Source organism: Sarcophilus harrisii, chromosome 2, assembly GCF_902635505.1.
Source record: "Sarcophilus harrisii chromosome 2, mSarHar1.11, whole genome shotgun sequence".
Lineage (NCBI taxonomy): Eukaryota > Metazoa > Chordata > Mammalia > Dasyuromorphia > Dasyuridae > Sarcophilus > Sarcophilus harrisii.
This window is the reverse complement of record NC_045427.1, coordinates 511,474,071-511,487,373: the sequence shown is the minus strand read 5'-3', so window position 1 is coordinate 511,487,373 and position 13,303 is coordinate 511,474,071. Positions and strand designations below refer to the sequence as shown.

General features: G+C 38.1%; 1 protein-coding gene across 2 annotated transcripts in view; it reads left to right on the top strand.

The window, feature by feature from the left end:
- MYO1E (myosin IE) overlaps positions 1-13,303 on the top strand; it is a 224,827-nt gene that overhangs the window by 184,342 nt on the left and 27,182 nt on the right. For both annotated transcript variants that reach the window (XM_031955285.1, XM_012543770.3), the window contains one exon: positions 8,843-8,989. In XM_031955285.1, coding sequence (XP_031811145.1) covers positions 8,843-8,989 — 147 coding nt within the window. The remainder of the gene's footprint in view (positions 1-8,842; positions 8,990-13,303) is intronic.

Here is a 13,303-nt window from a genome sequence, read left to right as displayed (position 1 = left end):
ACAGCAGTTATACAAATTACCAATCTCATAGAGAGGGATTTGCTTGTTGCCATTGTCCAGAAAATTGAACAAGGTTTATCAAATGAGACAATTATTACAAAGTGTTCAGCATAGTGCCTGGCACGTAGTGCTACATAAATGCTATTTCTATTATTGTTAACACTTCCTGCTCTCCATACTTAGCCCAGTTCACAATGACTAGAAATCTGCTAGGAAAAAAATCAGGCGAACCTTGGTGTGGAACTGAGGGGGAAACAGACATGGAAACTTGATGTTCTATATTCTCAAAATTATTTTGAGGAATTCTAAAAATAAAGACTTGATAGTTGTCCTATTTATACAAAGGTATGAAAAATAAAATAGTTGCTGAACTTCTTTCAAATTCATAAGACTAATTGTGTTGTTCTGCTGTGGTTCTTGAGCATAAGTTCTGACCAGTCCAAAGGGGCCTAGCCATCAACTGGCATGTCCAGTCTCCAATGAGGACGAGCTTTGTTGAATTGGGATGTTCAGAAGCAGCAGATTGGATACCAAGGACGAATCTTTTAGCCATTTACCCAGGGAGACTCCTACTAAGGTAGATCCCAGATGCAACCTGTGTCCGTGGAAATAAAAACCAACTGAACAAAATCACAGATCACAAAGCTCTTGTACTCAGCAGCTGCTTTGAATGGGCAATGCAAGGGAGACATTTAGATCACTTAAATCAGTGGGGTCAAACTCCACTAGAAATGTGAGCCACGAAACCATACAAACAAATCCCAGTAGGCCACATATTGACCTAGAAAACAGCCTGTTTTTGTATATCTTTCCCTAAGTGTATCGACAATACATTAAAATCAGAGAAGAATTAGTTTTAATCTGGTTCACGCTTCACTTGGGGAGTGTTATGAACTGCATGTGGTCCTCAGACCATGTTTGACACCTCCCAACAACTCATTTTGTAAACAGTAGCAATATGACAAAATGGAACATCTAGTTCACTGCAGATAGTAGCAGGGCCAGCAGCTTGAAAAGAATGTGAAGATGATCCTGTCATCAGAAATGGCAAACCAAGATGGGAAATGAGATATACATTGTCAAACAAGGCCGACAGGTTCATTTGTTTTACATACTTTTTTGTTATGAAATAGCTTTGTTGGGGTTGGAGTAAAGAAGGAAAATTCATTGCAAAATAAATGAAGTTTTCTTTTCAAGATCATCAATACAGCATTTGAGAGAATGTAATTCCTACCTTAGCCAGGATCAGTTGAAATGGGAAGAACCCCCTGACCTAAAATAAAAACTATCTTCAAAGACTGACATCAGCAAATCCAACAATAATGGATGACTTGGCAGGATGTGGAATCATCAGAGGGTGTAAATATACCTACATGGATTTAGTCATCTGCAGATTTCAGGGTTATGGCATGTTTCCTGAATCCCAGAAGACAGAGTCATAACTTCTTATTTCAAATGGCAATTTGACTCCTGGTCCACGCATTGTGCTGATCCAGCTCCTGTAAAAATTCTGACCATTAGTAAGATACCTCAAGCTGTGATGTTTCAGCATCTTTTCATCCCTCTAGTTAGTGTTGGTGAGAGGTACCTTGTTGAACCTTGAAAAACCTATAGGATTTGGATGGGTAAAGGAGGAGAAAGGCCATAGTAGGGAGGCTGAATCCAATTCCATTTGAGAAGCCATTTAGTTCTAAGGAAAATACATTCTGGGTTTGGCAAGACAAAATCTATGCCTGATGACCAGTTGACTGGCAGGACTGGTATGTTTGGGCATGGCCACAGGCCTATATGTCTCAGAATGTCATGGTGTAACTAGTATCTTCTAAAACAGCCTATCCCCCTTTGGGATAGCTCTAATAATTTAATATATCCAGCCAAAAGCTACCTCTTTGCAATTTATATTGAATTGTGCCCTTTGGGGCCAAGCAAAAGCTGCTTAAAGTCTCTCCAGCATGATGATTCTTCAAATTCTAGAAAGCAGCTATCCTGCCCCCCTGTGTCTTCTTCAATTAGCCCTCATTATGGTATGGTCGCCTGTCATTTAAGCCATTCTGCTTACCTTCTTGTCATTGTTCTGCTGTTCAGAAGCAACCATAATATCCCAGATACAGTCTCAGCAAGGGGGAGTATACAGGAGCTATAGAAAGTGTTGAGCATCTATGCCTTTCATACAGACTCAACTTCAATTTATTTTTTTACAATGAAAAATCATGCTGAGCTCAAATTTGGCCTCAGACACTTACTAACTATATGATCCTTCTGTTTGCCTCAGTTTGCGCATCTGTAAAATAGAGATCTTATAGATTAGGAAAAACTGGAGTCCAGAGAAACAGAAAGACTTGGCAAATATCACAAAGATACCTTAGAAATAAAAGAAGGATCCTGAGCAAGTCACTTAACTTCTGATTGCCTCAGTTTCCTTAACTGTAAAATGGAGATAATAGCATCTATCTTAAGGATTGTTGTGAGGATCAGATGAGATATGTGTTTTTTTTAAAGAGAGGAGGGAGTAGCACTTAACACAGCATCTAGGACCTAGTAAATACTAGGTACTATATAAATATTTGTTAGTAGAGCTAGCTTGCTTTTCCCTTCCTTATTCTTTAGTGGGAAAATTAAACAAATTCCACAGATAGAATGAATATAAATTAGATTTCAATATGGAAGGAATCTTTGAGATAATCTATTTCAAAACTCTCCTTTTTGTATGTGGAAACCCATACTTACTTGACTGTACAGGTTATGTCCAAATCAATCAAGAAATAACTGTCCAAAACACCATAACAGTAATGTGAGAAGATAGTAAGACATCATTTAATGCATTTTAATCTAAAAACATTTAGTTGAAAGTTGATATATAATTTCATTTACCTAACGAGCAATTTTAGAAATAAATTCCAACATTGTTGTCAGACCTCCTTTCCCGAATCCTTAATATACCAATGAATTGGTTAAGACCCTTAGTCAACCTAGGTTTCCACCAGGACAGAAGACAGAAGTATTATTAAACAATAATGAATCACCATGACCTTTATTTGATAACTTTGAAAACGTGGGCATTTGACTCATAAATGCCTAAATGGTATAGTGGGAAAAGCATTGGATTTGATGTATAAGCCCTGGGTTCAAAATCATGGTTCTGCCATTTACTACTTATGTGACCAACTAAGACATTTCACTTTTCTTCAACTCAGTTCCTCATCTGCAAAAAAGATAAGGCTACATTAGCTGGCCTTCTGGTTCATAATCCCATAATCCTTTGTACATTCATAAAGGAAGATTCTCTAAAAACCTCCTAAAAGGCAGCACCAGATGGACACAAAGCATAGACTTTGGAGTCCAGGAAGAAGGCTCTGATGCAAATCACATAATCTCTTAAATAAGCCTAGCAACTCATTAAGTCCCTTACCAACAGTTCTAGGTTTATGTAAATTTGTATTATGCAAATTAACTTTATGTCTTCATGAAAGAATTTTTTCCCTTTTTAAAATTTTTTTTTCCTTTGATAGTATTTTATTTTTCCAAACACATGCAAAGATAGCTATGAAGGAATTTTGAAAGGAATCTGCTTTCCAAAAAAGCACCATGTTATCTTTATTGTACAGTATTGTACTTCCCTCTCCTCCAGCCCCAGCCTCTCCACTGTAAAGAAATATCACAAAAAACCTCCAACTGAAAAAGCAGAAGCTCAGAATTATAGAGAGATCACCTCCCCCATAATGAGGGGCTTGGAAAAGAGGAGAGCTTTGCCCCACTCTGTCCACCCCCCTCATAGTACTTTTCCCTTTGCATCTCTCTTCTATCATACTAGGATGCTACACATTTATTCCTGGCCTCCATGTTTTCCTTGTTGGTGTTCTTTTCCAGCCCTGACATTCTGCCCCCAATTCTTGTTTTTCCTGTCAGCTCTACCCAGGCCCCCATGTGGCTGGGCCTGGTCCTCAAATGTTCTTCCTCTTGCTCTCACTGTTTCTTGAGCCCAATCTATGCCACCCCCTTTCTTCCTCTTCAGGCAAAAAGAAAAGACAAATGAGTTTAAATCTTATGAAGATATAAAACTGGGTCATAGCAACAACAACAACAACAAAATTATTTTCACAGTTTAGAAAAATAAATAGTTTTTTTTTTTTATATTTTTTGCTCAATAATTAATGTTCTTGAGGGAGGGAAAAAAGAAGAAATAAAACAATATTTTCAAGTCCCATTAGCCATAAGCCCCAGAGATGAAAGAGAACTGAATACACAGCAAATCAGGGAATAGTAGAGGGCATCTTTCAATACTATATAGTCAAACATCTGTAAGAAATTGCAACTAGAGCATACAAGTAAGACAGTGGTGAGTTCCAAGGATAAGTCTGATTTTTTTAGAAAAAACAAACTTTTAAGTTTTGCTTTGGGACTCATGAGTCTGCACTGAGGAAAGGCAAAAGAGGGAAGACTGGTGTGAAGTAGGATAGCATTGCCAATTTATTCTCCTAGGTCTTGGGAGTGAGGTTTTCCACTGATTTGTTATATACAGAATTTCCAAAAATATGTTGTAGTGGAAAGAGTTCTGGAAGGTGGGTCAGAAGTCCTGGGTTCCTATTCCAACACTGATTTTTTGCTCTTTTGAAGAAACTTACTTGACCTCCTTTGACTTCAGTTTTCTCATCTATAATATTTAAAAGGTAGCTGAAATTATTTCTAAGATCCCTTTCATCTCTGGGATCATAAATAATCTTGTTGCCTTTCTTTTCCTGATAAGCAAACAAATTAAGCCACTCGGGGTTACTTGAATTTGGTTCATTCCCTAATGATGCAAAGATATCTTCTTACTTATATCACCAATCATACTAGAGGTACTTATTTCCATAAATTATCCTGATACAAGTCCCTTAGCAAGAAAGAAGCATAAACATCTATTTGCTCTCATTGCTGAGAATCTAACTGAACCAAACCAAAGAGCATATGTTTTCTTGAATTTGTCAAGAAGGGGTCATAGAGAAATAGACCATTGAATTGAATGAATCTGTTGATCTAGTCTGCTGAATTGCTATAATATGATTCCGACGAGCAAAATGGTTTGAAAGACTTTCCATAGGTTGCTATTGTTTAGTTGTGTCTGACTCTTCATACCCCAAATGGGTATGCCATTTCCTTCTTAAGCTCATTTTACAGATGAGGAAACTGAGGCAAACAGGGTTAAGTGACTTGCCCAGGGTGAGATAGCTAGTAAGTGTCTAACGATATATTTGAATGCACAAAGATGAATATTCCTGATTTTGAGCTCTAGCTACTGAACTACTTAGCTGCCCTAATTAGTCTTTTAATATTTGCCACATCCCTTTATATATTCTCAAAGCACTCCAAGAAAGTAATTAGTCGAGGAATCACTATTTCTATTTTACAGGTGAGGAAAATGAGGTTCAAACAGTTTATGGGAATGCTTGTCCAGGAGGTTTTACAGTGGATTTTCTGCTCAATTACAAGTTGGACTGAGTGGCCTCCTATGTCCATCCATTTCCAGTCCTCCTCCATCCCCCATTTCTTAAATTCTGGTTTTTGCTTCATAGAAAAGGTGATTTTTTTTTTTTACTCCATATTTTAAAATGAAGAGATTAAATAGCTTGCCGATGATCACATGGCTAGTAAATGTTGGACACAGCATTTGAACCTGGGTGGGTTTTTTCCCTGTTTCTAGTGCTATTTTCACTATACCATACTTGCCTCTTCATATTTTCACTATCTTACTTGGGATAATGAGAAAACTGTTTTGTTGACCTTTAAACACTGTAAGAAGAGTGAGAATGCATTAATATAATTGTCTATTATCTATACTGTGACAAATGTGGACCATTTGATCATCATAATCATCCTGAAAAGTTGGTCACAAATAGAAATTCTCAGCATGGGAACTTCATTCACTAATGTAAATATTTCAATCTGTGACTTTGTAGGAAGCAAAGGAAGGTTAAGTGACTCTCCTAGAATTATACAACTATTAGATCGATATCAGAGGCAGAATTTGAATCCAGGTCTTCTCAACCCTTAACAAAATTTCTTCACCTTTTACCAACACTATGCCATGTTATCTGTAAGGGAGATTGGTCTATTATCCCCATTTTGCAGATTTTTCCAGAAAACTGAGACTAAGAGAAGCTATTATTTACCTCTAATAGAAAGAACCAGAAATTGAATCCATGTATCCATGAGGATTTGAAAGTAGTGCCAGTTTGGGGAGAGGGTAAAGTCATTCCTTTTAGTACCAAGAAGGCACAAGTTAGGCTCAGGAATGAAAAGGAGTCCACAACTGGTGGAGGAAAATGCCATTCATGTTCAGCTCTATAGCAAGTCATTCCTTGCTTCCAGATGAGGCTGAGGCAGCTGGGGCAGTCTGAGTGTGAGACAGCCTCAGGCAGCTCTCCATTGCCATCCTTTGGCCTGCAAAATGTGCCATGGAGGTCACCTTTCAAATGTGATCAAGTTCCTTTCCAATCCAATCCAAAACACCCCAGGTTTCAGAAGTTAGTCCCAAAGCAAAGTTTTTGCTTCTGTGACAAAGTCCGCTCTGCTCTATCACCCACCTTTCCTCATTGGATCCTAAGAAACAGTCGATGGATTCCTAGGTGACTACCTTAAAAGATCATAGAGGAGAGAGGGCTACCTTAGTACAATAGAGTCTGCCAGTTGTTGCTGTGGCAACCAGCTCTTGGTTATTTCCTACGCTAAGCCTTCACATTTTCACCTCAACAATTCATGAATACCACATTGCACTTAATTTATTTTTAATAGGAAAAAACAATTTTCTTTTCCCCTGGCAAAATGTCCTTCCCAGAGGAGGCTCATCTGCTGTTACTGATCATTTGTTAAGTGGCACTAGAAGGTAATTGAAAGCACATATAACATGGAGCTTTTGTGAAGTCTTACTGGATGGGAAGGGAAGGGCAGATAGGGGAGATGTTGGTCTGTCCCCGACAGACAAAGAAAGGTGAGGGAGATGGAGAGAGAGACAGACAGACAACAGAGTTGTCTACATCTGATGCAATTTTTAAGTTTCCTCACCTAAAAAACAAATCAGTTGCAGCGTCTCAGGATCATATTGGATCCTGCCCTCCCTCAGCTCTGTTCTTCCAAGATGATGTCTCTTCTAACTCTCCTAAGGATGGTGTCGTAGCTACAACAGTGGACAAGGAATCGCTGCAACTTGGGTTCCAATCCTATTCGAGATACTATTTATGATGTTGTATGACCCTGAACAAATCACTTAAACTCTTTGTGCCTCAAGATCCTTCTATAAAATGGGAATAACAGTGGCAGGGTTAGGCAGTCTTATTAGCTATCATTATTCACCCATGGACACACCCTGTCTGGACCTACATGCCTTACCCCTTGTTTTATAGGACATGAATATGGTTTGAATTTAACTAGTGCCTACCTTGGAAAATAGCAGCTTGTAAGGGAAAGAACATTGGATTTATAGTGAGGAAACCTGGATTTGAATCATGACAAGAGTATTTGTTAACTGTGTGATGTTGGTTGTCTTTTCCCTTTCTGGACCTCATTTTATTCATCTGTAAAAATGAAGAGATGTCAAACGCAAATAGAAACAAAGATCACTAAACCATACATAAATATCCTTGTGGGTATCATACTGATTTAGAAAACCATATGTTAACATGACCTATTTCCCAGTTTCATTTGTGTCTGGTTTGGGCTACAGGACGTGGGATGCTGCCGTATGCTTAACAAGTCTAAAGTCTCTTTCAAATTCTAAATGCTGTGATCTCTAAAGAGTTGTCTCCTTGTGTTTCCCTGTCAGAGTTTAATTTCATAGCTGTGACCAAAAAATTTGTTTTATTGTGGCATTTTTGTGGTATTGAGAATAATTATTTCCTTTCACTAAGTAACACTAGTGCTGTTAATACTTTCATGATTGTGTCTGTTTTAAAAAAAAAATTTTTTTTGGTATGTTTCAATGAAGTAGGATAGCATTGCCAACAATCAGAATTTTTCTTATTGGTTGTATATTCATTCCTCAAACAATGTATTTTAACAAGACTCTTTTAGGAATACCATCTTAACTTTTGTTTTTTATTTTATTAATCTTAAAGACACAGAACATAAAATGAACTTCAGATTGAGTCATAGAACTTTTGTGCTAGAAAGAACCTTGGAGATTCTGTGTTCCTTGCTTTACAATTGGGGAGATAAGCCCTATGAGGATGTTGGTGATTTGCCCAAGTCACATGATTATTCAGTAACAACATCAGGTCTAGAATGAGGATCACTTGTCCAGGGCACCCTCCATGAAACAACACTGTTTTGTTTTAAAAGGAAAGTTTTATAAGTATCAGAAAGATAAAGGGTGGTTTTGCTTTTAGCATAAATATTAAAAACAGAATTTGGTTTTGTACATGAATAGCATAATCATTGTTAATGAAAGATGCCAAACCTCACTGGAACCTGAGAGTAGATAAAGGATAGCTGAAAAATCATTTTGCATATCTTTATATGTTTGGAGGAGTTATCTCTCCTGATCAAATGTAAGTTTCTTGAGGGCAAGGACTGTTTGACTTTTGTCATTTTATTCTCAGTGCCTTAGTGCCTCAGTGGACTTAAGAGTCCAGCTGCTTAATAAATGCTTGTTGATTGATTAGTTTGAGGTCAAAAATCCCTTGATTACTACCTATGTAATTGTGGGTAAGTCACTTCAACTCCCTCAGTTTCTTCATCTGTAAAATGACAGGATTGCACAATATCCCAGTAGTGAAGTCTCATCCACTTTGAGATCTGAGATCCTATAATGGGGGCATTGTCAGAAGTGCAAACCCCTCACCTGATGTTCTGTCTCCTTTCTTTGTAGCACACTACAAGATGATATATTTATTCTCCATGAACAAGAATATGACAGTTTGCTTGAATCAGTCTTCAAGACAGAATTCCTAAGCCTCTTAGCAAAACGTTATGAGGAGAAAACCCAGAAGCAACTACCTCTGAAATTCAGTAATACGTAAGTAGTGGGGCCTGAGAAGCTGGGCTTTTTCTGAGTCTAAGGGATGGTTCCTTTTCCACACAATCCCTGGAGGCAGGGAAAGCAAGACAACTTCCCTGATTTCCTCAATCTCAGCAAAGTCTGCATTCTTATCCCATTCTTTTCCATTGTTCCCTTTGGGAGCCAGTCAAGTGACAATCAAAGCTTTGGATTACTCAGCCTGGGAATGCATTTCTAGGATAATAAGGACAAAATCAAGTAATTTATTTAACCTTTTTTGGAGGAAGAAGAGCAAAATGAAGTGGGAAATAATGGGATTTTTCATGCCAGCCATCCAAAATGTCTATTTTTGTTAATAGCATCATCATCTTTCTGGTATCCCAAGCTCAAAACCTGAGAATTACCTTTCTTTCCCTGCATCCATCCAATCAGCCTCTATCTCTACAATATCTCTCAATACAGTATCTCCTCGCCACTCCCATGCTTTCTCAGTGGGCTATCTTCATATTAGACTGTTGACTAGGTTTTTCCTGCTTCCAATTTATTACCTCTCCATGTCACTTCTCTTCTCAAACATTTTTAATGGCTCCCCTCTGCCTTTCCCCCTCTAGTATTCATGGCCCTTTACAATCTGACTTCACCATCCCTGGCCAACCTAATCTCCTATTACACCTTGTCATGTATTATTTGTGTGGCTGTTTTTTCTCAGTCTCTTTTGCTGGATCATCCTCTACATCTTGTCCCCTAACTGTGGTTGTACCTCAGAATTGGATCCTGTCTGGGCTCATTTCTCTCCCTACCATCTTCTTCAGTGATCTCATCAGGTCTCACAAGGTTAATTCCCACCTTTATATACATGATTCTGATCTTTATAACTAGACCTAATCCACAGTCCCTCATTACCAACTGACTTATAGACATTTCAAGCTGGATGTTCCATAAGAATCTCAAACTCAGCCGGATCAAAACTCTTATTTCCCCCAAACCTACTCTTTTGAAGTTTCTGGAATACAATAAACCATCCTTCCTGTCAACTAGACTCACAATATCCAATCATGTGTCAAGTCTTATCCATTCTACTCCCATACCAATCTCTCTCTTTTTTTTTTATTATAGCTTTTTTATTTACAAGTTATATGCATGGGGAATTTTACAGCATTGACAATTGCCAAACCTTTTGTTCCAATTTTTCCTCTCCTTCCCCCCATCCCCTCCCCTAGATGGCAGGTTGACCAATATATGTTAAATATCCATACCAATCTCTTAGTTGAGATTTTCCCCCTTAGTTTATCATCTCTTTCAGGAATTATTATTATTCCTACCTATTTGGTTTCCCTGTTTCCTGTTTGGGGAGTAGATTGCTCTCCCCATGCCAATTTATATAACTGCCAAAGTGATATTCCTAAAGCCAACAGGTTAAACTCTGATAACTTCTACTCAGAAAGCTTCAATGGCTCCCTAATACTTCTAGAATAAACTATATACTTTGGGCAGTTGCTTTCACAGCCCATCTTCCTGTGCTGATTGTACATTACTCCTTCCATGTACTCTATGGTTCACATAGATCGGTCTCATGCCAATATGCCATCTTCACAATCTTTGCCTTTGTACAACATGTACTCCATGTTCAGAATGACCTCCCTCTTCACCTCTACCCTTAAAATTCCAAATTTCCTTAAAAACTCAGCTTACCACCTATTTATTATAGGAGGCCTTTCCAAATCCTGCTGGCTATTAGCATCAACCTCCTGCCCAGTTTACTTTCTGTTTGTTTCTCTGGTCATGGGCTCTTTCCCTAATATAACATAACATCTCTTAAGAGCACGGAATAAGTTTTTTTGCATCTTTGCATCCCCAGCACAATACCTGACACAATAAGTATTTAATGAATCCTTGTCGATTGATTAACCAGTCCTATTCTCATACTACCCTTTTGCATCTCTGTAACTCTCCTCTATTCCCCAAGTGTGAGGGGGACTCATTCTCACTCCCCAATCTCCATACATTGAAGAAAAGCACTTTATGGCCCAACTCAGCAACCCATCCCTTCATCCTCTGTCCATGGAAGTTTCCATAATCCCTTTCCTCACAGATAATTGTGACTTCTCATTACATTTTCCCTGAACTTCTCCTTTGAATTCTTCTGATGCTCCCTTGTAGCTTAATTATTACTGTATATGATCTTGTTCCTATTAAAATCTAAGCTTCCTGAGTGTAGATTCTTTGTCATGTTAACAGAAAGAGGGGTGGCCAACCAAGTTGGCTTATCTATGGTATAATGATCTAAGCCCCTGCTTCCATAAAATATCTTTGTTTCTTCAGCCTCTACTGTGATAACTTTATCCCTACAGTAGAAGGCTCAGATGTTTGAATGCCCTGAGACTCTGAGACAATGCCCACTGGTTGAGGTCAGCATCTCACTTCTTTCCCTACCATCTTCCTCAGTGATCTCATTAGGTCTCATGAGGTTAATTCCCATCTCTATGCACATCTACTTATAGATGACTTGCCCAGGGTCACAAAACCCTGTAATTCTGAGGCCAGATTTGAACTTGGCTCCTTGATTCTAGGACCACTGGTCTATCCATTTTACCACTTAGCTACCCCAATTTAGTCTTTTTTTTTTTTCCTTTTTAAAAGTATGTGTTTATTTTTAAGCAAGATGTTCACCAATTTTTTTTTTTTATGCACATTAAAAAATATATTCAACCATTTGGCATGAATTGTACTAGTAGATCAGTCCTCAGATTCATTGAACAAACACAAGGTGTTTTTTTTTCAAGTTAGGGTTTAACACCTGTAGTGTCATCTGCACCATACTATCCTGGGTTAACCAATGAAATAAATGTCCATTGGACAAATCACTAATTTGTTTTCTATAAAGGTTTTAGATACTGGCAATTTTCCATCTCCAATAAAACTAGTATTAGCTAGTGCAACATTTTGTGCCATCAATAAGGGCATCCTCTCCAGGCAGAATGACCAGTTCTTATGATGCATGTTAATATGGGAGTTCCTTTTGGGTGAGATTAGAATTAGATAATGGCTCCTGAAGTTTCTTCCAACTTGGAGGTTCCATAAGTCTATACCTTCCAACATAGGATACCCTATCCCTTCTAATAACAATAAGAATCCCTTACTATTCCAACACAATATTATAAAAATGGCACTTGTCACCCCTGTGTAATGGTTATTTCAATAGCTTTTCAAAAGAACCACTGTTTGAATCTGAAGGAATGTTTCATTTTAGATCAGATATTGTCGCTGTACCTCATCATCATAAAATTCTTCTATTTTTTCTTTTCTTCATTTGTAAAACTAACAAATAGGTTCAGTTTAGTTTTCTTCGCATTCTTTTCTATCTGTCTTCCCAGCCATCACAGTTGCCCATCTTGATTCTTTGTCAAACTTGGGTTTTTTATGGAGATGTTCATTGTCCCTCAAGGAAAGTAATGTCCCTCCCCTCTCTTCCTCTTCACTGTTTATTTCAAAATTATTCTTCTTCTGGGATTTTCCTGGGGCAGCATCCATTTCTTTCCTCAGCTAGGAGAGGCAGATCCCAATTTACAGTCTTAATAGAGCTGCTTTGGGCATTGAGAATGACTTATTGTGTATTCAAGTCAAGTAGTGTTAAAGGCAGGACCTGAATCCAAGTCTTCCTAGCTTTGATTCTGGCTCTTTACGTATTATACCACAATGTTTCTACCTTATCTAGTATTACTATTTAGCCATTTAGTTATGTCCAACAATACTATATATGATACTATATATATATATATATATATATATATATATATGATAGAATCCATGGGGTCTTCTTGGCAAAGATCCTCAACTAGTTGTCATTTCCTCCTCCAGTGTATCTCCATTTTACAGATGAAGCACTGAGATAAATAGGGATAGAGTGACTTAGCCAAAATCACAGATTTGCACTCAGATCTTGCACGCAGATCCTGTACTCCAGGACTGGTGTTCCATCCTACCCATAGTAGGTGTTTAACAAATGCTGTTAAATTAAAGTGATGTGCATTTCTGGAGCATCCAAGGTGATCAGGATGATTGTGCTTCAAGGGGGCTAATCCTCACCTTGAATAGAATGTGGAAGCTTCTAATAAAGTGAGCTCCAGCTCCATGGCACATGGATAGAATGCCAGGACTGGATTCAAGAAGTGCCTCAGACATTTAGTAGCTATAACAACCTGGCCAGTCACTTATGCTCAGCCTCTAAAGTCCTTCCCAGTTCTAAGTATATTATCCTTTTGTACTTGAATATGTTTGTTGTATCCCCTGCCACCAGTGTATAGGCTCCATTTCTAGTGATGGGAAAGAAAG